The 24802-nt window shown below is 33.0% G+C and overlaps 1 protein-coding gene across 1 annotated transcript in view; it reads left to right on the forward strand.

Annotated features, from left to right (window-relative positions):
• The first annotated feature begins 891 nt into the window (after positions 1-891).
• Positions 892-24802, forward strand: part of LOC129231857 (translationally-controlled tumor protein homolog) — a 30834-nt gene continuing 6923 nt past the window's right edge. Inside the window, exons 1-4 of the mRNA XM_054866238.1 lie at positions 892-1041; positions 1125-1195; positions 17528-17709; positions 21332-21453. Coding sequence (XP_054722213.1) covers positions 1014-1041; positions 1125-1195; positions 17528-17709; positions 21332-21453 — 403 coding nt within the window. The 5' untranslated portion in view covers positions 892-1013. The remainder of the gene's footprint in view (positions 1042-1124; positions 1196-17527; positions 17710-21331; positions 21454-24802) is intronic.

The raw sequence follows: 24802 nt of genomic DNA on the forward strand, positions 1-24802 counted from the left end.
AAATGCTCGGCGCCTAAAGTTCCCGGCGCCCAAAATGCTCGGCGCTCAAAGTTCCCGGCGCCCAATATGCGGCGCCCAATTTACGGCGCCTAATCTGCGGCGCCCAATCTTCCTAGACCGGAAGAAACACTGCCTCAGGCGGTCTCTGACCAATAGGAAAATGATACCGCGTTGTCGCAACTCTGAAAACTACGTTTTCATATAGGGACTCTAGAGTGAACCACCATGTTTAGTTGTCAGCAGCACTTGGAGTTTGTTTGTCCACCAGGATGACGTCACCCACGACACATTATGCCCTACATTACTTAATTTAAATGTAATTTTTCTTCTCTATGAATCCATTTTCGTGGAGGGGGCGTGCCGAAATTTGAAAAAAAAATTGCCTCTCCTGAGCCGAATCCTGGATTCGCGTCTGTCACAGATTTAGTAATTATCAAATAAAACATATTTTAAACACCGCAAAGCAATCATTAACTCTAGTTTTTCAAGAAACCCGCAGACGAAAAATCTCATGAACTGCTCGTTGCCACACTGTGAGAAAGGCCTATTGCTAAAATTGATGTGACAGCAGGAAAAGTTTTTTAATGTTTGATTCAACTAGCAAATTGAAGCTATTGAAAACTAGTTACTGAAAATTTAATTGCTTTGTTATTGGTATATTAGTACTTCTTAACTATTAGTGATGAAACAACATCATTTAGAATCGCAAAGTTATTTTAATGACAAGAAACGGATGTAACAATTTTTTTTTTTAGCATGATTTTTAAAAAGTGGTTATTGATAAAACTGAATATGATATGTTTTAGATCGACATAAACTGAGAGTGCAGTTAATACATTTGTTAATGAAATAATCCAATTTTATTATTGCTTGTTATGCATAAATTCAATCACTTTAACTTCAGCCTCCATACAATTGGACGTAAATACCGAGTGCGTTGACTTTACGCGCTCTCTTACTTTCTAATCAGGTTGGTGCAGGGTAAATATCCCAATTTGAAAACATCAGCCACAATGATTATTTTTAAGGACCTAATTACCGGTAATTAATTAGTTTTTACATTCGATTAAAGAAATTTAATGCAATTTTTGGCTATCCTAATGCTTTTCTTTCAATATTTTAAGGGGACGAAATGTTCACAGATTCTTCTAAATACAAGGTTGTTGACGATTGCTTGTATGAAGTAGAATGTAGAGTAAGTTGTTTTTTTTTTAATATAAATTACAAGATTGTAATACAAGAATAAATTAAATTCGAGAATCATAATATAAAATTTTTATTCTGATTTACATTGCACTTACTGTCTGTGTCAAAACACTGACGTAATTGTGGGGCGTGATTCATGTTTTGATTATGCGCTAATGAAGTTAGCAAGAAGTGTAATGCGGTATTCGCGATAACTGTTCGCGATTATTGCTTGATAGTTATTTATGAGACTTGATATCTGATTTTTCCACCATGTGTAAGTAAGATCTGGAACTAAAACACCACTCAAAAGTTAATAAATATTAAACGTGATCCCTTTCAATTGTAAATAATACTGATGTTAGTACCGTAATCAACATACTGTACAACCCCAGCAGAAGAATTTCTTCCAGCAAGCTGTAAGGCAGAGTAAAAAAGTCAGGTGTGACAACAGTCTAAATTCTAAATTAAATTAGCAGAGAGAGACTTAAATGTAAGATCGACTTGAAAAGTACTTGTACATGCCATCTGCATATTAAATACCGGAAAATACGGTACAAATCTTCCTCCAACCTAAACTGTCACACTATTATGCATCCACATTGTTCAAACAATTTTTTGAATAAGATTTAAAAAAATGGAGTAATATCTTTAAAACTGCTGAAATTTTAAAGAATTCACATTTAAAATCAAATGTCACTTTTTATTGCTTATAATTTTCCTATTGGGTGCGGTACACCTGGCTGACTTAGTGCTTAATCGAGTTTAGAAATTTTTCGTAGCCAAAACTGTAGGTTTCTTGGGGGTTATTTTTCTGCATGACCCCCATTCCTAGAGATGGAAGTTTTAGTTCGTTTAGCTCATCTCAACCTTGTGAACTAGTTCAAATGAACTATTCAGAGCTTTTTGGCAGGAGAATATAGTATAATACTCGCTTCACAGGGATAGTGTTGGCAGATAGGCAATTCTCCTTTTTTAAAGGCCGGGAGGAATAAATTTTGTGATTTGCTGGGCTGTTAAAGATTGGGCTGATTAAATTTCTGTGAAATTATTCAGAGCACTTTTTTTAGGGGAGGGGGGGGGAGAGTGCCCTTCATTTCTAAAAGGAATAGTTCACCTTGTGCTTTCTCTTGTATAGTTTTTAACATAATTCCAATGCCTGTCGCTCGTGTCAGCAATTTGACTCAGGGTTAGCACCCCTATTATTGCTATAAATTTAATTTCTTCATTAGAGAAGTATTCCCCCTCCCACCCTCCATTTCACCACTAATTCACAAAGAATATTTCTGGTTCTGCTCTGCAAACACTCTGGCACTGCTCTAGCCACAGAGTTGTATTAACTGAAATAGTTTTACTGAATTGGTTTTTAATTTAATGTAGTTTGATACGATTGAGATGCTATTTCAATTTCTTTTGAATATTTTAAATCCTTATATATTTTGTTGAAATGTTTTTTCTGAAAGCGACAGTGCTGAAATTTGGGGGACGGGACAACAAACTGAGGCCCTTGCCTCGGGCGGCAATTTCCCCTCAATTTCTGTTTTTTTTTCATTGAAACTCCTTATAAAAATTAAAAAAATTTGGTAAGTAAGGCAGTTACAAAAGATATACAACGACTAGGAAAAATTATAGAGCCAGCACTGAAAAGTGATAATTTTCTTAACCCTTTTAAAGCAGAATTTGCAATAAAAACCCTTTTCATACTTTTTTCATTATTTTGTATTAATTTAGATCGAAATAAGTTAAAAATATGCTTTTTAGAATTTTAATATTTTTTTGTTATGAAATTCAGCATGGGATACCGGTGTCCCTTTCTGCGTTAAGGGTTAACTCTTCTTGGGATGCCCATGTCCCTTTCTGCGTCAAAGATTTAAATTTTTCTGGTCAATGATGTTCCAGTCTTCACCATGGAAGCAAAAAAAAAAAACAAAAATTTTACTATCTAAGTTTGAGGACAAAAAGGAATCACCAAACATAAATAATTTCTATACATACCATTTATTTTTCATGGAATTCCTTGAAACAATTTCTGCTTGTGGTAAGGTAGAAATGCATATTACAAAAAGTGCAAAAAATATTTGTTCTATTCTCAACTTTTTTTCCGAACAGTTTTTGCATTTTTTTTCTCACCTCTGAAGTATCTGGTAAGTGTCTCTTGGAACTTTCATTGTGTGCACTGAGTTGTTGAGACATGCGATGGCGGTTTGAATATGAATGTAAGTTGTGTTTCCGGCTCGAAAAATCCCCTATCAATGCGAGTGCAATTTTTCGCCGAAAGGTGATACTCTTCTCTTTTGTTGAGGGATTCAACTTTTGGAAAAGAACGTAAGCGTTATTCACCGCTATGTCCAATATGTCATGAAATGCGCGCTAATAGTACTTACACTTGGAGCCTCTATCGATTCCATATGAAACTTTCTTTTGGTCCATAATGTCCACACCACCCATAAAATTCTTAGTCATTTATGACTGCTGGGCATGTTATTATTTTTTTTCCACTTTTCTTTTTTCTCTGCTTGACTGTCACAATTTCATCGGGGCTTCTCATCGTACTAAGGAGCAGGACAGACCTATTATCCATCCATTTTACGAGGCATATTCCTTCGGCTTGCCTGCAGTTGATTTCTCCTATTCATTTCTCTGTCTTTTTTTAAATCTATTAGTTAATCTTTTCGATCACACCAAATGGTACCGCAAGCAAATACTTTTTTCTCTTTGAGAACCTTTAGCAGCTCAAAACTCGTAAAAAAAATTGTCAAAACAATTTGGCACAAGTGCCTTTCAACTTTTCAGATAGCTGAGGAACAGATGCACCAAGCCCATATTCAGCTTCTTTTTTCTTTCCAGTGTACATATGAAACTCGTACAAATATCAGTTCTTTGATCCACACCGAGACCACATTTTGAATCATCATCAAATTGGCTTATTTTTTACATATTGGCGCATAATATTATGGCCTCTAAATTTGATCATATGTTCGTCAATAGACATACATTCCTCCGGCTCAACTGCCTCCTGAAAAGCTTTATTGAAATGCTCTATCAACAGGTGAATTTTAAATGCTCTGTCACGATTTTCGTTATCTATATTGGGAGTACTCTTGTCATTATCATTAAAATGCAAAAACCTTCTTATTTCAGTAAATCTTTCGTAAGTCATTGTTCTTGCAATCGGTGAAACTCTCAAATCTTCGTCAGTGGACCAATCTCTTAAATTAGGAAGGACGTGATATCCCATAACGTAACATATTCCTAGATATGCATATATCTCTTGGGATGAAGTTTCAAATAGTTCACCCTTCCATACCTGTCAACTCTACTGGTTTTTCCAGGAGATTCCTGGATTTTGATCATTTCTCTTGATTGTGTATATGATGTAAGGAACATTTGGTTGCACAAAGAAGGATCATAAGAAATCCTTTTTCTTTAAATAACAGAGAAAAACCTATTGTAATCATCCACTGGATTTCTTAAACATCTACTGGATTTTTTCCCAGTAGATGTTGGCAAGTATGCCCTTCTGTTGAGCATACAGATTTGTTTGGGGAACAATTATTTCTTCAACTAAAGATTTTAAGTTAGAAACTGCGAGAAATGTATCTGCTTCTGATGAGTGTTCAGTCACAGACAGTAATTTTAAATTGCCCCATTCTATTTCGAAGTCAGGTTTCGGAAAAAAAAACGAGATCTATTTCTTTTGACCTAACAACCTGCTTTTCTTCTTCACTCTCTTGTAGCTTCTGTTTTGTTTTTTTCCTCTCTTGCAACTTGGTTTTTGAAACGTAGATTTCCTTTTCCTCTTTGATGCTCTTTCCACTTTCTTTTTCAGTCTCTGGCACTACCTCCACTTCTTCATTTTCAGTAGTATTTTTCACTTTCGCACCATCAATAATGACATGAGTTTTTTCATGATCGCCATTAACTAAATTAACGATATCGCTTTCCAAAAACTCTGTATCTTTATCTAAATTGCCATTGCTTTCCGCGAACAATATTGCATTAATTTGCTCTTGTGTTAGTTAAAAATGCCTTGAACGACGATATTTACTGCATGCCATTTTAGCTGATTACAGAAAAATCGCTGAACACAGAATGCTGATCAACCTATGTGCAAATTTTCAAATTGCAAATACTAACCTCAAATGTGACCTTCAAATCCTTTATCAGGAGCCATTGTAACAGAAAGAGACTATTCTTGCCTATTGTATCCCTGAATAGAAAGAATGAATACTATCTCCCAAACTATTACACACATGCTTGCTCGCAGAGCGGTCTGGCAGCTTATCGCAGATAAGGACGCATGTGTCCCTTGGGAAGTCTGGCCTCATGGCTCAGTTCTAAACAAAAATTTTTTGAAATCACACTCCTTTTCAGTTACTTAGATCTACATGAAACAGTAATTCATTCTTGAAATTTCTTTAGGTTAAGAAATCGATTATTGACAAATTTTTTAATGTGAGTGAAAAAAAGAATTCATACTACTATTTTTAAGTACAAAAAAAAATTCCGATTCTTAACAAACTTTTAAGAGTAATAATTAAACTTTTTTATTAAGAAATATAAAATTATATTTTTACGTATAAATAAAGCGTCAGAAAAATTATGTATAAAAGGGACACCGGTGTCCCATCTGCGTCAAAGGGTTAACACAACATAAACAATATAAATAATTCAAAAAAAAAAGACTTATGGAGATTAATTCAAAAACTAAAAAAATTAAGGGGTCAACAAACTTGATTAAATGTGAAGTTTTCAAAACACATTGATCAAATGATATACTCATTTTATAAAAAAAATTTTATTTAAAAAACAATGATTTGTACGTTGCTGCGGGCGTAACACGTACAAATCATTGTTTCTTAAGTATACAAATTCATTTTTAGAAAGTTGATGCTTCGTTTATGATATATAAAGATTCCTTTTATTCGAATATTGCAAAAGGATTGAGCAAAATGAGAGTTTTAAGACATTTTTATTAGCGAGCACAAAAAAAGTTCTTTCATAATTTCTTTTGCACTATCAAAAGTGGAAAAAAAATCTTCTTTTTATTTTAAAATTTATTGTGCAATAAAAATATTTTAAAGTGTAAATTCAAAAAAAAAGACGTTTGTCAATTTAACTCCATGAAATAAGTGCACCCGCTTTGCATGTGACGAAGCGCACATTCGCTGCATATTTCGTTAATCACGCTGCATCCATCGTGATTGAATTGAAAGCCTTTTCAAGAATTTTGCCGAACATTCTCCACCCACCTCTGCTAAGCAATAGCTACATTGAATATTGAATGACTGAAAGAAAAGCAGATACACTGGAAGAGAAAAGCATCAAGAAGCGCTGGAAGACTGGTTGAACTATATTTGAAATCGAACTAAATGCAATATTAAACTGAACAGTCGGCTTTAGTTCCAAGAATTAGATTTCTAGTTCAGTAAACTAGATGAGGAATCGAACTACTAATGAACTAGATGCCAAATCGAAGACCCATTCACTGTGACCGGGTCCGAACTAAATGTTCCATCCCTAACCATTCCCCTGAAATATTAGTCTGTACCTGTCCTTGATCATAGTGTTGTGCTCTTTCTGCTACTGCTGCGCACATAACCAAGGGCCGTATCCAGAAATTTTTTTCGGGAGGGGCCACACACACACACACATAGTATATGGGCAGTTCTCAAAAGGTGGGAACAAAAAAGTTAACTTTGAGCAATTTCAAAAATTTTCGAATTTGATATCAATTTTGCTTTTATTCTATAGTATGCATACCTAGAACATAATATATGAACATGAAAAGACAGCAGGTATTTGTAAAAATTGTTAATTAGCAAATTAAATTAGCAGTCTGTAGGTAACAGATTTTGGACATTGTTGTCCTGTAGGTAACGGATTTTGGACATCATCATAATGTAAGTTTCACCATTTTTGACAACTGTTAATCTGATTTTTAACTTTTCCAATGAAAATTTTATTTACTACTTTTTGAATTTTGCAATTTAATGATAAAGAGGATAGTAATGAAGTACTTGAATGGCTATACATACTGCTCTTTACATATAACAGTGTTCGCGCTCAATTATCCGTAACTTGGGTCCCAAGGACCCATTAATGAAATAGATTTGGTTCCTTTGGCGGAAAAAATGAGTCCCTTAAATTTTAAACAGAAAATCTTAGCACATAATTGAATAATATACAGCTATTTATACTTAGGGAAAAGAAACTATCCACATAGTTATTTGAAAAAGGTATGAAATAAACTAAATTGGTTAATTTTGCCCTTTTTTTCTGTGATTATCATATGTTCAAATAATACACTTGCAAGATTTAGTTATTTGAGAAAGTATTTAGTCAGTTACAATGAGGTAAACTCAAAATTTACTTTAAAGTTGGATTTTACCATGAAATAAAAAATAAATGCCTTTGATTGATCAAGCAGAAAGCACTCCTTAACCTTTGCTTTCATGAACATTTTTCTAGGTGAAAAAAAGCAACTAGCCCCACCCCCTCCATCAATTATCAATGGCAATTTCATAGAAATAGAAAAAAATCGCAAGCGAATTAACACAACGCAAAAATCGCGATCGCAAAAACGAAACATTTTCTCACATGAGTATGAAAATTGCTCATTTGCAATCTTAAATTAGAAAATTTGACTTCATTGTGACTCTTTTAAAATATCTGTGTTGGCTTTGGTGCTACTTTTAAAATTTCGTCATTTTCAAAATGGCGCGATCGATTAATACGTGACTTTTGCAAGTCCAAATAAAAATAGCCCCTCAGAAATAGGTGAATTACTAGAAAATGAACAAGGTTAATGTGCTTTTGTATAAAATTCATATTCATAAGTAATTTAACAAGAAAAATGTTAAGTTCAGAACTTTGTGTTTTGCGCGACCATTTTTTTTCACCCATCCTTTTATTGAGGATGCAAGATAATAATTTTCAAAAGTAATTCTGGTTAGGTGAATGCAAAATAGATAAGCTTTTACTACTCAGTTGTCCTGTATCAATCCTGAAGATTGCATTGAAACCACTCTTACTTTTGATCTTTATTTATTGTTGTTTTCAGGAATTTCCCCAAGATAAAAGTTGAGGGAGAATTTATTCTTAGAATACAGTACAATGGGCTATTTATGAACTTGCAATATTTTGCTCCTTGAGCTCTGCCCAGGAGGTCACTGTAAGCTCCAGTCTTATCACTAAAATTCCATTGACTGGTCAACAGTAGGGGTGTGTTTGAATAGCTGATACAGAGATAGGGTCATTTTAATCCTTTTCTGTTGATTCTCCTGGTCATTGAAGCTTAAAAGCATTCACTAGATAGATCTTCAGCATTTTCTACAATTTTTTTTCTGGTTTTTATCTTTTGGGTGTTCTGGGTCCCTAGGACCCGAATTTTCGCGGAAGTTGCGTCCCTTTCCCGCGAATTTGCGTAAAAAACCCGCTATAGCGCGTAAACGCGAACCCTGTATAATAAAGTTTTGGAATGATTTTGAAGAAGTTGATGAATGGTAGAAAAAAGCTTCATGGAAATAATTATACAAACTTGTAGTTTGATTTTTTGGGACAAATAAGGAATAAAAATAGAGACAAATAAATACGACATATATATTTTTAAAGGAAAAATAAACAAAATATGCTTTAAGAAAGAATGTAAAAAGTGACATCAGTTTTAATAATGAATATATTTTCTAATGTCATAAGAATTAAAACGATGTCTAAAAAAAAATTATTGAAAAAAGAAATTCGTATTTCTATTTGGAGATCGTTAAATTATGTTTCCAAAAGAAAGATGAGAAAAAAAATTCTAAAATAATAAAAGCGGCGGGAAAAAAAAATTTGCTAGTGCAGGTGATAAAGTCGCCAAAACTGGTGAAGCTGACGATTAACTACATTTGTCAAACTGGAATCCCCCTCTGGTAACCTTTTGTGTTGTCGCCAACGGAGGTTTGCTTGGCGATTTTCGCGCAAAATGGCTTTCGTTCGATCATAAATAGCCATGTTTCTACTGTAATTTATGTATTGTTCAATGTGTAACGCATTAATTATGCAAAATACCTATGGATTAAAGAAGATAACATCGTAATAATCTTTTTTTATTGATGTTAGAAGACAGTGGATTATAAAAAAATTATAAATAAACGGACAGAATTATCGGCGTCAAGATCGTAACGCCATTTGGACATCTCACATGTATGTTTAAGAAAAATTATTTTTCTTCTAAGATACTGCATACAAAGCTTATGAAAACACTTTTAAACAATTAAAAACCGATTCTGAGGATCGATAAATACCTTTAAAACGAAAACATCATATACTTAGTTCTCAAATAATAGCATTGTAAAGATCGTAACTTTTGTACATGCATCAAATTTCAAACTTACTTTTTTCTAAAATCGTTTACAAAGTAAATAATCTGTCTTTACTTTTGTTTGTGTAAAATATTAACAAAAGATTATTTAGTGTAAGATTCATGCCTTTAATTTTTTTTTTTGAAACGTATGGAAATAATTAAAAAAAAATTTTTTTTAATGGTACATTTGCTCAGTTAACGTTTTGGTATGTCCAAAATTGTGCCATTTAGCAAAGAAAATATTTTTTAAGGACATTTAAAGAGCTTTTTTCCATAATTTATGTCAATTCTTGTCTCTATACAGCATTATAATTTACCTCAAAAATTTTAGAGTTAATTAAAATGAAAGTTATTTGGTGTTGAAGCTTCAAAGTTGAAGTCTGTGTTTGCTCCCACCTTTTGAGAACTACCCATATATAGACACACCAAACACATAAAAATGTTAACATAGAAGACTTTTTGTCTCGATTTTTAATGATTCCACTGTTTCGACTGTTGTTATTTTAATTTCTTATTATTTTTCTTATTCACCTTGTTGTGGTAAGGATAACAGGAGAGTGTCCCTTTAAGTCGGATGTAGAACATCCATAATTTCAGGGGGTCCGGGGGTCTTTCCCCCGAGAAATTTTCGAAAAAAAAATTCTTTATTTTGAGTCCTTGTATTAGGTAATTGAGACTACAAAAATATGAAAAAAAAAAAAATAGGCAAAAAAAGTCTTTTAAAAGTTATACATTCTTTTGCAAATCAAGATCAAACAAAATAAAAATTGCTTGTTCGACAAATCATGGAACTTAATGGACAGAGAGGAAAAACGAGAGAGGAGAAAAGGAAGCACTTCGTCATCTGCTCATCGGCTTTTAGTGAAGTTTATTTCTGATCACTTTTTTTTTTCATTAAATGCCCTACAGTATGAAAATTGTACAAAAGTTTAAAAGAAATGGTGTAGATATTCAGAAAATAAGAACGGAAGAGTAATATTCTGGCCATTTGGACAATTCATACTTTATTTTCTTGATAAGATACAAAATTGAAGAACTTTTCAAGGAATTTCAAAAACTTTAATAATTTTCAAAGACTCTCGAACAGTTAAAATTATTTGAAGCTCTTTATTCACACTTTTCAGAAGTTGATTGCAGTCTTACAAAATGATTATAACTTTGTAAGACACGCCCGTTTTAAGTTAAAAATAAATGCAACGAAATATTTCTTGAAACAAACTTTTTTTTTTCAATCACAAGTAGTGCAGAAAATGAAAGAGAATAGAGTAAGTGTTATTTTTTTTCTCATACTACAGGTATTAACAGTATGCAGTAGAAGTAAAATAAAAAAAAAAAAACAAGCAATAACAAAAGAACTTCCATGATACTGAATTCGGCATTAAATAAATGCAAGACAAGAAACATATCAGTCACAAAAATGATCTTGAAAATTATGCTACAAAAACGCGAGAATCGTGATTTTTGCATTTTTTACTCAGGATGTATCAAGAAGCTGAATTTGGCACATCTTGGTAACAAGATACTCGCCTCATCGGAAACTAGGGGCCCAACCTTTGGGGAGTCCCCGGCTCGAAATCAGAACAGTGTAAGTTTTATGAGTTTTAGGGGGAGGATGGCAGGGTAGTGCACAGAGGGGAGAAGGGACACCTGTTGGCTCGGGCCCGAGCTTAAATGGGGCCCAATATTTTTAAACCTAGGGTTGAAAATATGGGTAAACAATATAGAAGGGGCCCAAAAAAAAACATTTGTGACAGCCCCAAAATTTCTGTGCACGCCCCTGGAGGAGGAAGTGCACAGAAGTCAGTTTGGTAGACTTGGAAAGTCTTCCGAACTGACAAAGGGCCTGCCTTAACCCTGGACTGCCCTGAATTGAATTGGGAAAGAGAGCAGGAAGTCCTAATTAAAGGTCTAAATTTCAAGTGTGCCTTGCAGCTAATGAGAACTAGAACTGCTTTTTCTGTATTTCTTCAAAATATTATAAATTTTGAATTGTAGCAAAATTAAGAATAAAAAAAAAAAACTTTTGTCATTTTTCTTTTCTGACATTAGGAATTAAAAAAAAAAAAACCTTCTGTTTTACGGTACAAAACATTTCGGGGGGGGGGGGGCGTCAGGCCCCCCTCTGGATACGGCCCTGCACATAACCTTAATAAAAAGTAAACTACGGTCAACTCCTGATTAAACTCATTGCAAGTTTTAACTTATGGTTGTGTGTTATCGTTAGTTTTTACCTTTTTTCATATATCTTTTGCATACAATGTTGGTAGATGCAGTGTAAGCTGTAATTTTAATGCATGTGTGACTGTTGTGTTGTGGCGCCAAAGTCTAGGAGCTATTTTTCTTGCTCTGCCAATGAAAAAAAAAGGTGGGAAACGTATGTTTTTTTACTAACCTATTAGAAAATGAATGAGATAGAGGTTTTGCAACAGAAATAAAAGAAATTTGAAAATCAAAACGTAAACAAAAGGTTCAAAAAAACTGAATCTTGAGAAATAAATACTAAAAAACTAAACTGCTCAAAAACTAAAAATGAATTAATATAAACAAATAAACTATCAAAATTACATTAAAATGCAACAAAAACTAGGCAAATAAATACTTTTCTAAAAAAAAGTAAAAAGCATTGAAATATTTAATTAACCTATCAAAAAAGAAATTAATTTAATGTCCAAGGACATTAATTATGAACTAACCTAAATAAACTTAGAACAGTGCAATAAAATGCTACGAAAACTAGATATATTTTTAAGTGAAATGGTAAAAGAGCATTAAAACAAACTTATCACAGCAAAATGGAAATTAATTTGAATAATTTACTCCTCAAAAGCACTAAGTAATCAAAATGAACCCCAAAAAATACAGTAAAATACTATAAGTAGACAAATGAATTTTAATAAAACTGTAAAAAAACATTAAAACAAACACGTCAATTCGAAAATTATTTGGGAAATATCCTTAGACACTTAACTAATCTAAATAAACCCTCAAAAATTCAATTTAAGAAAAGTTCCACAAAACACGAGAAATTCATTCATTTTCCACGACAGGATGGAAAAATCCCCCCCTCTTCCTTTTTCATCTGCCGATCAAAAATAGGCCAAAAAATTTAGCAACAGTTGAAGGAAAACACAAAAAAAAAATGCGGGCTGCAAATGTTTAGCCTGATTAGAGCAAAATCTAATTGAATCTGGGCTGAAAAAATACAAAAACGATTGGAAAGGATAAATTGAGGATTAAAAAAAAATATTAGACTCCAAGAAAGTAATTATTTTTGTAAAATTAAGCATTACAAAAGAAGGGTGGTTTATGTAACAATGAAATCGCTGCATCCAGTTCGTAAGAACTATTACAAATTTTAAAAAAATAAAAAGTTGTACTCGCAGCTTGCAGGGTTTTCAATAAGATCCTCTTAGTTTAAAAAAAAAACCAATTTAAATTAAAAGAAAGATTGGCCACAAGCAGACTTAGATAAAATGAAAAGCTTTCTGTGAACAGAAATCCTAACTGGAAAATTTTCTGCAAATAATTATTTTGCCTAATTCACACTTAAATAAAGAATTTATATTCAAATATGGAAGAGACATAAATATGTGCTTTAAATCACTTAATTTTTCTTACAATAACATAGTTAGCTTATTTTTCACCTAATGAAGAAAACAGAACAAATCTGATATACCCCCCTCTTGGCGACTTTTTCCTGTTGGCGCCAAAAAAGCGTCGCCAAGAAAACTATGTATGACGTCATATGTCATACATCGTTCTTAGCGATGCTTTTTTAGCGCCAACAGGAAAAATTCAAATTATGTCATTAATTATTTAATGAAATTAATGCATTAATTTTTTTCCGTTGTTTCTCCGGGATACGAGCCCTCGGTCTCATAGTACTTTCGTAATGAGACCTCGGCTCGCCGGCCCTGCCTCGGTCTCATTACGAAAGTACTATGAGACCTTGGGCTCGCCAGGACCTCGCTGCCGCTCGGTCCGTTATCCCTCCGACTTTTAATATACATCACAGTCGGATATAAGTCACAGATCTCCTCCGTTCAGTATACAATAAAGTCACAGATTTTATGTGAAATTAACACCATTTTTGTGCTACAAAAATGCCAACCAGACCAAAATACAAACTACCAGAAACACACTAAAAACACAATAATTCAAAATATGTTCACTTACCTTTTTTACTTTTCTTTTACTTCCTCACGTGAGGCAGTGCACATATGTTCCGCTCTTAGGGAAATTATCCCATTTTTTATTATCATTACTTTACAAAAATATTTAAATTATGTTTGTTTTGACAAAAAAAATTCCAAAAAAAACAACCTTATTTTACTTGTATTTTGTACTCCACCCAATTAATTTCGCGAATTATTTCCAAAAACTTTACAAACATGTCCTCATTTTTGTATTCACAATTTTTTTTGTATAAATAATAAGCTAAATAAAATTTAAAATCCCCTAATCTATTATATGTTGGTAGAGTACTTTTAACCAGGGCTGTGGAGTCGGAGTCGGATAGATTTTGGGGGGTAAAGGAGTCGGAGTTGTTCAAAAACATGCCGACTCCGACTCCAGGCTTCTTATTTTCTTTCCTTTTCACTGATTCTTCTTGCATTTTCTAAAAACTGACTACCAATTGGTTCGATTACATGTATAAAAAGATACTAATGTGATACAATTACAGTCGTTATGCAATCAGCTAGCTTGAGTGCTTACCGAACTTTCTGTAGCCGTCTTCTAGTTTGCTTGCTTTTGAACTTAACTAATAGCAACTGTCAGCAAACGATTTTGTTGCCTAACATTTTCAATTAATCACTTTCAAATAAAAATAGAAATACAGTGTTTTGTTCGATCTCGGTTATAAAATAGTAAAAGAAATGTAACAAATTAGTAAGTCGAGGCCCGTAGCTAAGGTTAAAACGTTTAAGGGTGATCGGCAAATTCAGAAAAGTTATGCCGCGAAAGCACGAATCCAAAAGATCCGATGAAATAATCCTCATGTTTTTTTTTTCTTTTTAAGACTCTTTCTATAAGCTTGGTTCTCACTAAAAAGTATGGAACAAAATAAGTGTAAAATGATTTTCTTGATTACAACACTCAATAATAGCAGTTAATCTTAAAATCTTCATATTAAGGTTAATTTTAAAGCAGCCAATAAAATTTAATTTAAAAAATTAGCGAAGAAGAAATATAGGTATAGTAAAAGCTATTCGTATAAATTTGTATATCCCCGTATTTTGTGTAAAATTAGCTCCTGACGTATATGTGCCCTATTTTCGCTGAAATTTTATTGATGAAATATAATTTAAAATATATTCGCGAAAATTTTCAGAATTAAAATATTTATATTTTTTTATAAACTCTGAAATTAACTTGTGGTGTCATCTACCAGATGGGTGTCACCCGGGGCAACCACGCCCTCTCAAGAACTGGGATTTAGAAAAAAAGCTTTTTTTTCTCTCAAGTTACAGCTTTCAAAAATTGAAAGCACACGATTTGATCAATATCAATTTGGTTAAACATTAAGGGGGGGGGGGGGCAAATTACAGATAATCCTTTTCAAATTTTTTAAAAGGGATTTTTAAGTCATCTCACTTTTTAACTCGTAACTATTGGAAAATTTGATTTTTAAATTGAATTTCTAACGTTGTATGCGTCTTAGGTTTACAATAAAAAACAAAAATGCGAAATTTTCATAAAAAGGAATTAATATTTAATTCTCTTTTTAGAGGTTTCTCCCCTTCCCCTGAAGGGAGAGAGGGAGTTGAAAAAATAAAATTAAAAATATAAAATAAATACGGAGTTGGAGTCGGAGTCGGGCGTTTCAAAATCCAGGAGTCGGAGTCGGCCATTTTCCTTCCGACTCCGCAGCCCTGCTTTTAACGTGTCTCCATGTGGATTCAATTGTGTTAGTATGACATTTAGTTTCTGGATCTACAAAATTAAGTTTATGGTTGACTGTTAAATGCTCATACCCCTCCTCCCCCAATGTATCATATGCCCTCCAACAATCGGAGTGCACCGTCGTGCCTGGTAGTATCCACTGCTTAATTGCCAAAAATAGTTTCCCTACCCCTATCCCCAACAGCAACCAAAAAAGTTTTCCCCGAACCCCGTTCAACCCCCCCCCCCCCAAAACCCATTGTCCCTCAACTGCATGTCCCCGATTATATTTTCTTTTCCCAAATTTAGATTCATCAACTTCAATAACTTTCCCAACCCCCCTATTTGTTCGGATTTTAATTCAATGTAATTTAATATTTCTTCATTAATATAATTTCGCCAATCGGCTAAAGTTTGTGATGAAAAAAAATATTGACTTTCAATATCAGCAGTTTTGGTCCCAATTAAAATCTCATATGTTATCAAAAAAATCTCCTCTATTTTCAACTTGCTAGAACTAAACCATGACCCACTCCTGATCGTTGCTTCTTTTCCACAAACAACACCCCCAATAACCTTTCTACAAAAAAAAATTAACCCATCTGAACATTTTTTAGTTTTTTAATTTTCATAACAGAATTACATCTAGAACATAACATTTCATTCTTAAGTAAACCAATTTCCCTTAAAAATTCTAAAAAAAACCTCTTTATTTTCAATTAGTTTAAATATAAAAAATCTATTTAGGACTCCGGTACGTCCAAACGTTGGACGACCTGACGAAAAAGAAAAAGAAGATTCATTCAAAAATTTCAATTGATACTTTTGGACAACATCACAAACCGAACTCATAATTAAAATAGAAAATTCAACTAAATTAACATTAAAAAACAACAAGAAAAAGAATACTCTAAAAGCGGAACATATGAGCACCTACCTCCTACCACACAGACACGTGCAAAAAGACAGACTTCAAGAAACTACTTTCCAGCGTTCAAGTTGCAAAACCAGGGTTGCCAAGTTATCGCCTTATTGGCGATTTTCGTATCGAGCGAAAAATTAAAATCTCGCCAAGAGGGGGGCATATCAGAGGAGAGCCAAGAAAACTGCTGAAACCATTATTTTTTCACAAGTGCTTTAAAAGGTTTTCGAAAAAAGGCTTCAACAGAAATAAACTCTGGGGGTTTTAAAAATTCCCTTAATTTTTTTTTTTTTTTTTTACTTTTTTTAAATTAACATTAGCAGTTTAAAATAAATTTTCTGCAGAGCCAAAAATTTTCTGTGAATGCCGTTCGCACGTTCCTCTATATCAGGGCTCTCCAACTGCAAAGAGCCCATGGGCTAGAATACCGGTCGCTGATAACCTGGCTGGCCGCAGTTTGAAAAAGTTGAACAATAACCTCTTGCATCTTATGCAGTAACAATGAATAGTTGAATTACTAGTGATAAAACAATGAAACAGGATTATAAAACAGTTTGCTTAAATTTTAATGGGAAACTGAAGCCGATCCGCCTTCTTTGCAAGGGCAGGAATGTCAACATCAATGTGTGTCGTTGCTAGTAGAAGGTCTATCAATGAACAGTAGGAGAAAGAGCTCCTTTGACGATTCTTGATCAAGTTCATCTCCGAAAAAGAGCTTTCGCATAAATATGTGCTCCCAGCGTGCCCCCGCCAGTTGGACAGCCATGCTTTATATTATGCAAGACTTGCCACGAGGCGAACTCACCATTGCACCACCATTCTAAAAGCGAGGGTGGGGGGGGGGAGAGAAAGGTAAGGGAGCGCGCTCCGTAGAGTGTAGTATGGGTGGGGGATTGCCCTAGTATCCGAAGGTAAAATAGTAGGGTTGCCATAGTATTGGGACAGTGGCGCTTGGTTGCCATGAGAGATTTATCGCCAAAATTTGGCGACATTTGTAAAAGCACCTTTATCGAATACTCCCCGGTTTTTTACCTATCATTCAGATTATCCGCGTTTACTATGCCACACAGCTTGTGACGTCATACTTAACGTGAACATTAAAAATTCAGGAAGAATAAAATTTTTATCAAGCTTTGAATGATAAAGTTCAGCATTGTTTTCAATAGACTTTTTTTTTTTAATTTTTCCAGCTTGTCCAAAGGCGGCATGGTGATGTACAGTTAGACGGTGCAAATCCATCTCAAGAAGAAGGTGATGAAGGTACTGAAGAGGTAGTTGAATCTGGGCTGGATTTAGTTTTAAATCAAAGATTGGTAGAAACTGGATTTTCAAAAAATGATTATAAAACATACTTGAAAGGCTACACAAAATCGTAAGTACTCTTTTTTTTTTTTTTTTTAGTTCTTGTGCTCTGAATTTTCGGACCATTCATCTCTTGATAATTACTCTTTAAGTGACTTGGTATGTTGGAAAAAAATTAATATGCATTAAATTTTTCATGCTTTCAAAGAAAATAAACTATTTTAAAAACGTATGCAATCCAATATATTTAATTGTATTTTTCCTAACAGTAATATGCACTTCTGTTCAGAACTTTCTTTTTGCAGTTAAAAATTATTCTATTGTAGAACTCCTAATAACTCTCCTCATGCAAAATGCTAAACATATGCAAGTAGTTAAATCAACATTAAACCATTAATTTAGGATAGGTTTTAATTTTTGCAGTTATGAAATCAATCTTTTTGACTGCAAGGTTTTTTAACTGAATAAATTCAAACGTATAAACAGAAAGTTAGTTTTCATTTCATTACATGGAGTGGGGGGGGGGGTCCTACGGGTCCTTGAAAATCCTTTTAAGTGCTTTATTTTAGTGTTGTGTTACAACAGGGTTCGTACTTCCTTAAAAAACCCTTAAGAAACCCTTAATTTCATCAAGCAAAATTAAGGTCCCTAAAAAACCCTTAAAAAGTCCTTAATTTTCTGAAAATTTCCTTAATATTTTAAACACTATCAAGTTTGATTCCCTTTTTCTTCTTTTTTCCCTTTTTTACACCTTCAAATCTTTATCCTCCGCGATATCTGCAGAAAACGTATGTTTTGGAGACATGCCAACCACGTTAAACACGTGCTTCGCCGAAAATTGCTTGGCTTGTTTGAGATTGCAATCTTTTTGCATCCTGCAAATATTTCAATCTTTTTAAATGTTGGAATGTTTTTTTTACCATATGCTACTTTATATCTGTTTATTTTTTTTCATTATTTCAATAATATTTTTATTTCTTAAATTTATTTTAGAAAAAATGCAAAAGACTATCGAAGAAATGTGGTTCTTCTCCCAGTCTCTGATTGTATTTAAACTTGTCATGGTTACTATTTTTATGTCTTTAAAAAAGCTTTCAATATATTTATGGTGAATCTTTAATGGTTTTGGTTAGGCTTTACAGCCTGTAAAATTTTTTGGAATTTCAAGATTAAATGAAGCAACTTCAGTTTTTTTTTTAAAAAATCCTGAAATAATATGAAGTTTTTTAAGCCAAATTATGAGTTCCAATGCAAGGAAAAGGGATAATCCAATTATATATATATATATTTTTTTTTCCCCGCCCCCCCCCCCCCCCAAAAAAAAAAAATATATATATATATATGAAAAATATTGATATTAGTGAGTGATACAGCCAAGATTGAACTCTGGCTCCATCAACCCCTTTATTCAAGGACTCAGGAGTTAGAAATTGCTTTCTCTCTTTCAAAATTTAACTCTTATATAGAAATAAATTAACTAACGATATTGCAAATTTGTTCAAAATAGGATTTTAGTAACAATAACAGATCAAAAGCAATAATAACAAAACACTAGTTGAAAACATCTTGAAGAAAAGAGATTTTAGTTATTTTTCTCCAATTTGCCTCTCACTCCAATCATGTATGCTAAAAAATAATGCTTTAATATACAACTATTTTTCTACAGCTATCTCCATTTTCCTAATCTTTTTTTTTTATGACTGAAATATGAGAATTAAATGCTATGTTATAAGAACAAAATGTGCCATCTATTGTATTAATTACTACCCAATCATTTCAAGCATAATTAATAGGGAAAAACTTTCGCATTATGTTTGAAACTGGTTAATTCGCCATTTTTTGTTGAATTTTGGAATGTCATGGACTCAAAGGGCTATTTTGATTTCATCTCTTTTCTGCTTGATTTTAAGAACTCTTTTTTTTGTGTGTGGGGGGGGGGGGGGCTCCTTTTTGCTCTTTGATCACTCTCATCCCTATGATGTGAAATTTCAAAATTTTATTCACTGATAATAGGACATCCCAGTCGATTACGCCTCTCCCTGCTTTATTGGAAACTGATGCATTTGTGCATGTATATATATATATAATATGTATCATGTACTTCCCCCCCCCCCCCCCGGAAAACTTTTAAATGTTATAACGTAAAGCTATCTAATCATTTCCCCGTTAAGTCCTTTTTTCTTTTTTAGAGTCCTTAAAAAGTCCTTAATCTTTACTTTTAAAAATGAGTATGAACCCTGTCAATTGAGTTTCCTCCCTGCATTTCGGAAACAATGTCATTCATTTGTGTATGTGTATATATAATATGTATCAAGTACTTTGCCCCCTCCCCCCTGGAACACTTTGAACCTAAAGCTATCTAATCATTTTCGATGATTCCTTTGAGACTCCTTAAAAAGTCCTTAATTTTCACTTTTAAAAATGAGTATGAACCCTGTACAAAGGGCCCTTAAATGCTTTATTTTTGATTTTAAATTTGATTTTGAATAAAAAATTCTTAAATTTTCAATAGTATTACTTCATATCTTATTGTTGATTTCTTTTATTAAAATTTGACATTTTAATGAATTACTAAGATTATTTTGTTGATTTCAATTGATTTTTTTCTTTTCAAAATAATATGACTTATTTTCAAACAGCTTTCCCTGTTCTCATTTTCAGTTTCCTTTTACAAAAACTGAAACTCGACAAATTGTTTACTCGTTTATTTTACTCGTTTTACATTTCTTGCCAAAATTCATTGAAGGAGCATTTTTAAATAATGCATAAATACCAATTTTTCCTATAGAATTTTTTGCAGACCCATGTTCTTTTCTTGCATTATTTTAATTTTATAACATTTTGAAATTTTAACTGCAGTAAACTCCAGATTATCTGCAAGAAGCAAATACCAATAGATTTTATAATTTTTGTCAAAAAATTTTAAATTTAAAGGTTTTTTTTTTTTTTTTTTGCTTTCTTCATTATAGGTTCGTTCTTGTTTTTTTTTTTAATTGATAAGTTTTGCTGTGCATAATAAAAAACATTTTTAATGTACCTTATCTATTTTCACAGTTTCTAGAAGTATTAAACATCAATAGAACTAAGATTTTGAGGAAGGACAATTTTTACCTAATTTGTCCCTCAGTTTTGAAAGAAATGATAATATATAAAAAACTATGAAAATGTTACAAGGTTCCCACAAGCCCTATTTTAAGTATTGTTTGTAGGGTCTTCTTTAAAGGCCATATTTAGTCCTCAAAAGCCTTAAAAATTTAACAAAGGCCTTATTTTTAAAAATTTGACCAATCCTTTGACCTTTAATCAACAGGCAAAGATATTTGCTCAACAGCTACAACCTAATAATTTGGAACATAGAAGACTTAACAAAGAATTTTGTTATTTATATAAATTCTCATTGTTAAAAATAACATGAATTGGTTGACTGTATATCCTGCATATGTTTCTATGTACGCTTATAAGCAAAACTCTTTCTACCTTAAAAAGTTCTTGTTGCGACAATGGCATGAAAGTGTAGTTAACAATGGGGTGCTGTAAAAAAGGCCAAATAAAGGCCCTATTTTTTAATCTGATGAAAGAGTGGGAACCGAAATTAAGTTGGATACAGTAGGATGCTTTAAAGTGCTTTGTTTTGATTTCCATTTTGTAGTGGTAACCTTGGGACTATATTAAAATTAATTTCTTTATTTCAGTTTGCAAGATAAATGGAAAGAAATGGGTAAAAATGATAATGAAATCAATGAAGCCAAATCTAAATTCACAGATGCAGTTAAAAAAGTTCTTCCAAAGATTGGAGATTATCAATTTTTTATGGGTGAGTACTGTCTAATCATTTGTTTATGGATCCATTTAGCTGGATTAGTCATTTAGCGAATTGCGAGTTTTGCTTGAGGTGCTTTTGTTAATATTTTAATGGGATGTGCATACTTGCCAACTTTTACGGATTATCCGTAAAATTTACGGATATTCTCAGAATTTTACTGATTACGGATTGATATGATGTCTTTACGGAAATCTAATCTTAAATGCGCAATCAAAGAAGGGGGGAAGGGAATTCTATCGCTTATCTCCAACGGCGACGATGTACATCATGTGTGTCATGCGCTGCATCCCGACGTCACGGAATAGGCGTGGCTAACGGCTGGCAGCAGCTTGTGATTGGTTTGAATTGCAGACCGTACAGCCGGTTCCCTATGCAGGCAAGACAAGAAATGTTTTCTCCCATTGGGAAAAAAAATACTTCTACTTCTGACTTTCCGACCGCCTGTTGGTTCGTTGTGTGTTGTTTGTTATTTTTGACCTTTTACTAATATATGGAAAATTCTACATAATTTGTTACTATCAAGAACATGAGTGCTAAATCGGGTAAAAGTTACCATCAGAATTTTAAGGGAGAGTATAGTAAAGAATTTCTGTCGATTAAAAAATCGAATAAAGGTGAAAAATTTGCCTTTTGCGATGTATGCAGAAGTGATTTCAACATTCCACATGGAGGAAGAAATGATGCATTTCGACATGTTAATGGTCCAAAGCACAAAGAAAATGTTAAGTGCTCGGAAAACATGCCCAAACTAACTTCATTCCTGAAAAATTCGAGTGATCTACTACCAGAAGTTACACGTGCGGAGCTTTTATTTACGTCGTTTTTAGCATAATGTTCCATTAAATGCAGCGAGTCATGCTGGTCCTCTTTTTCGGCAAATGTTTCCTAAATGTGAAATTGCGAAACGCTATGGCTGTGCAAAAACCAAAACAACTGCGATTGTGCAAGAAATGGCACGTGACAGAAGTTCCGAAATCGTGGAAATTCTAAAGAAAGAACCCTTTTCTGCCGCTTGTGACGGGAGTCATGAATCAGACTTCAAACTATATCCTATTGTAGTGACTTTTTTTAATTCCACTTTGGGGCAGATTGAAAACACATTGTTGTCATTGCCAAATTTAGTAGGACATTCAACTGGAGAAAATATCAGTTCCCTGATTATAGCAGAATTTCAAGTTTGAAATTCCTCTTGAACATTGCATTTCATTCGGCGCAGATAATGCCAATGTCATGCAAGGGGAGAAGCTTGGTGTCATTTCTTTTTTAAAGAAAAAAATGAAAATATCATTTCTGCTAGATGTTGCTGCCATTTAATAAATCTGGCTTCAGAGAAAGGTGCAGAAACTTTGCCTGTAAATGTTGATGAAGTTCTTATTGACATTTACTATTACATGAAGAGAAGTGCTAACCGCAAAGAAGGACTTCAGCAGTTTCAAGAACTTTATAATAAGGATGCTCAGAAAATACTTAAGCATGTATGTACACGGTGGCTTTCTCTTGGGCGAAGTTTGACCCGTGTTGTGAACCAATGGGAGCCACTGACAAGTTTTTTTTTAAAGAGGTAGTAAATTCAAAATCTTGCAGTTGTCCTCATCCGTGTCTTTTTACAAAATACCCAGACTTGCTGAAAAAAAAGGAGCCTGAAAAAAAAGTGGAGCCTGAAAAAAAGAGCATGAAAAAAAAGTTTTAAAGGAAGAGGAAAGAGTAAGTAAGAAGAAACTGAATGATTCTTTGAAAAATGAGGAACACAAAAAGAAATCTATCAAAAGAAAAAATGAATCTTCAGAGATGAAGCCAAAAAAGAAAAAGAAGACTGGATTAAATACAGTTTTGACAAGAGAAGAAAAAATTTTCTTGTTTTTATCATCAGATTTAAACAAGGCATATTGTTTGTTCCTTTTAAGCATCATACCCATATTTGAAAAAACCAATGTTCTTTTACAATCATCTTCGCCACAAATACATAGACTTAGAGGGCTTTTGCTGGACCTTCTAAAAGAGCTTCTCTCAAAATTTCTAAGACCATCAGAAATTAAAGGAAAGTGTTTGACTGACGTAAATTTTCATAATCCATCCTGTCATAAAGATAAGGAGAATTTGGTGATTGGTAGTGCAACATCAAATATTGTTTCAAAGCTATCACAGGAAGAGCAAAACTTATTTTATGCTGCCGCTGTTAAGTACCTAGTGACAGCCTGTGATTATATAGTGAAGAAATTTCCGATTAAAAGCAAGGTTCTTGAGAATGCTGAAGTTGCAAACTTGAAAAATATTGAAAATGCAAGTTTTACTTCTATTAAATATTTTATAGATTTGTTTCCATGTTTTTTAAAAGTTGATAGCAATGAATGTCAAGACAAAAAGATAGATGAGTTGGAAATTGAATTCTCTCAGCTTCAGCTTGAAGATACCTCATTCATTACTGAAACTCATGATCGAATTGATGCACAGTGGGCTGAAGTGAGTAAAATCAGAGGTGCTGATGGTCATATGAAATTTGCAAAGATATCCAAAATAATGCTTAACATCTTGCTCATTCCCCATTCAAATGCTGAGTGAAAGAATCTTCAGCTTAGTCCGAAAAAATCGAACTGAATGCTGATCTCTCATGTCTAACCAGACATTGGAAAGTTTAATAATTTTAAAAACAAAAAATTTAAAACCTTGTTTCGAGCAGAAGTTTAGTGAAGAAATGTTAAAGAAAGCTAAAAAAGCTACATCAGCTTCACTTACATCTTCAGCAGTCTCCTGTTCTGACGAATGAATGTTTTGCTATTTATTAATTTATTTATGTTTCCTCATTTTCAGTTTATTAAGTTTTTATGAGCAATTTTGGAACATATCACTATTTGTTTATTGTGTATATAAGTTGAAGTTGAATGAAACTACTTATAATCGTCTTGCCTTGTGGTTTGTAATGTCGTTGTACAGCTTGTAAACAATTAAATCCCTGTTTTCCCCATGCATAATTGGTGTCTTTTAATAACTCTTACTTTCAAAGAACTTCACAAAAAATAAATGAGTAACTAAAATAATCATAAAAATAACTAAAAAATATATAAAATTGAAAGAGGATATTTAAAACAATCTAGAAGAAAAACATGTTTAAAAGGTTTTTGCATTCTGCAGAAAGTGCACTGTACATAAATGAAAAGTATGTCAATTGAAAAAAGAATCATAAGACATCAAAATAAGAATTTTTGGTGGTAAGTATTACAAAAAGCTATTCTAGTTATCCATTTATTACCACTTATTTAACATGTGTTTAGTTGGACAATGAAACTTTTTTGGTATTGTATTTTTTATCATGATTTTTTTTTTATTTTTTTATCATAATAAA

The sequence above is a fragment of the Uloborus diversus genome, chromosome 10 (genome assembly GCF_026930045.1).
Source record: "Uloborus diversus isolate 005 chromosome 10, Udiv.v.3.1, whole genome shotgun sequence".
NCBI lineage: Eukaryota > Metazoa > Arthropoda > Arachnida > Araneae > Uloboridae > Uloborus > Uloborus diversus.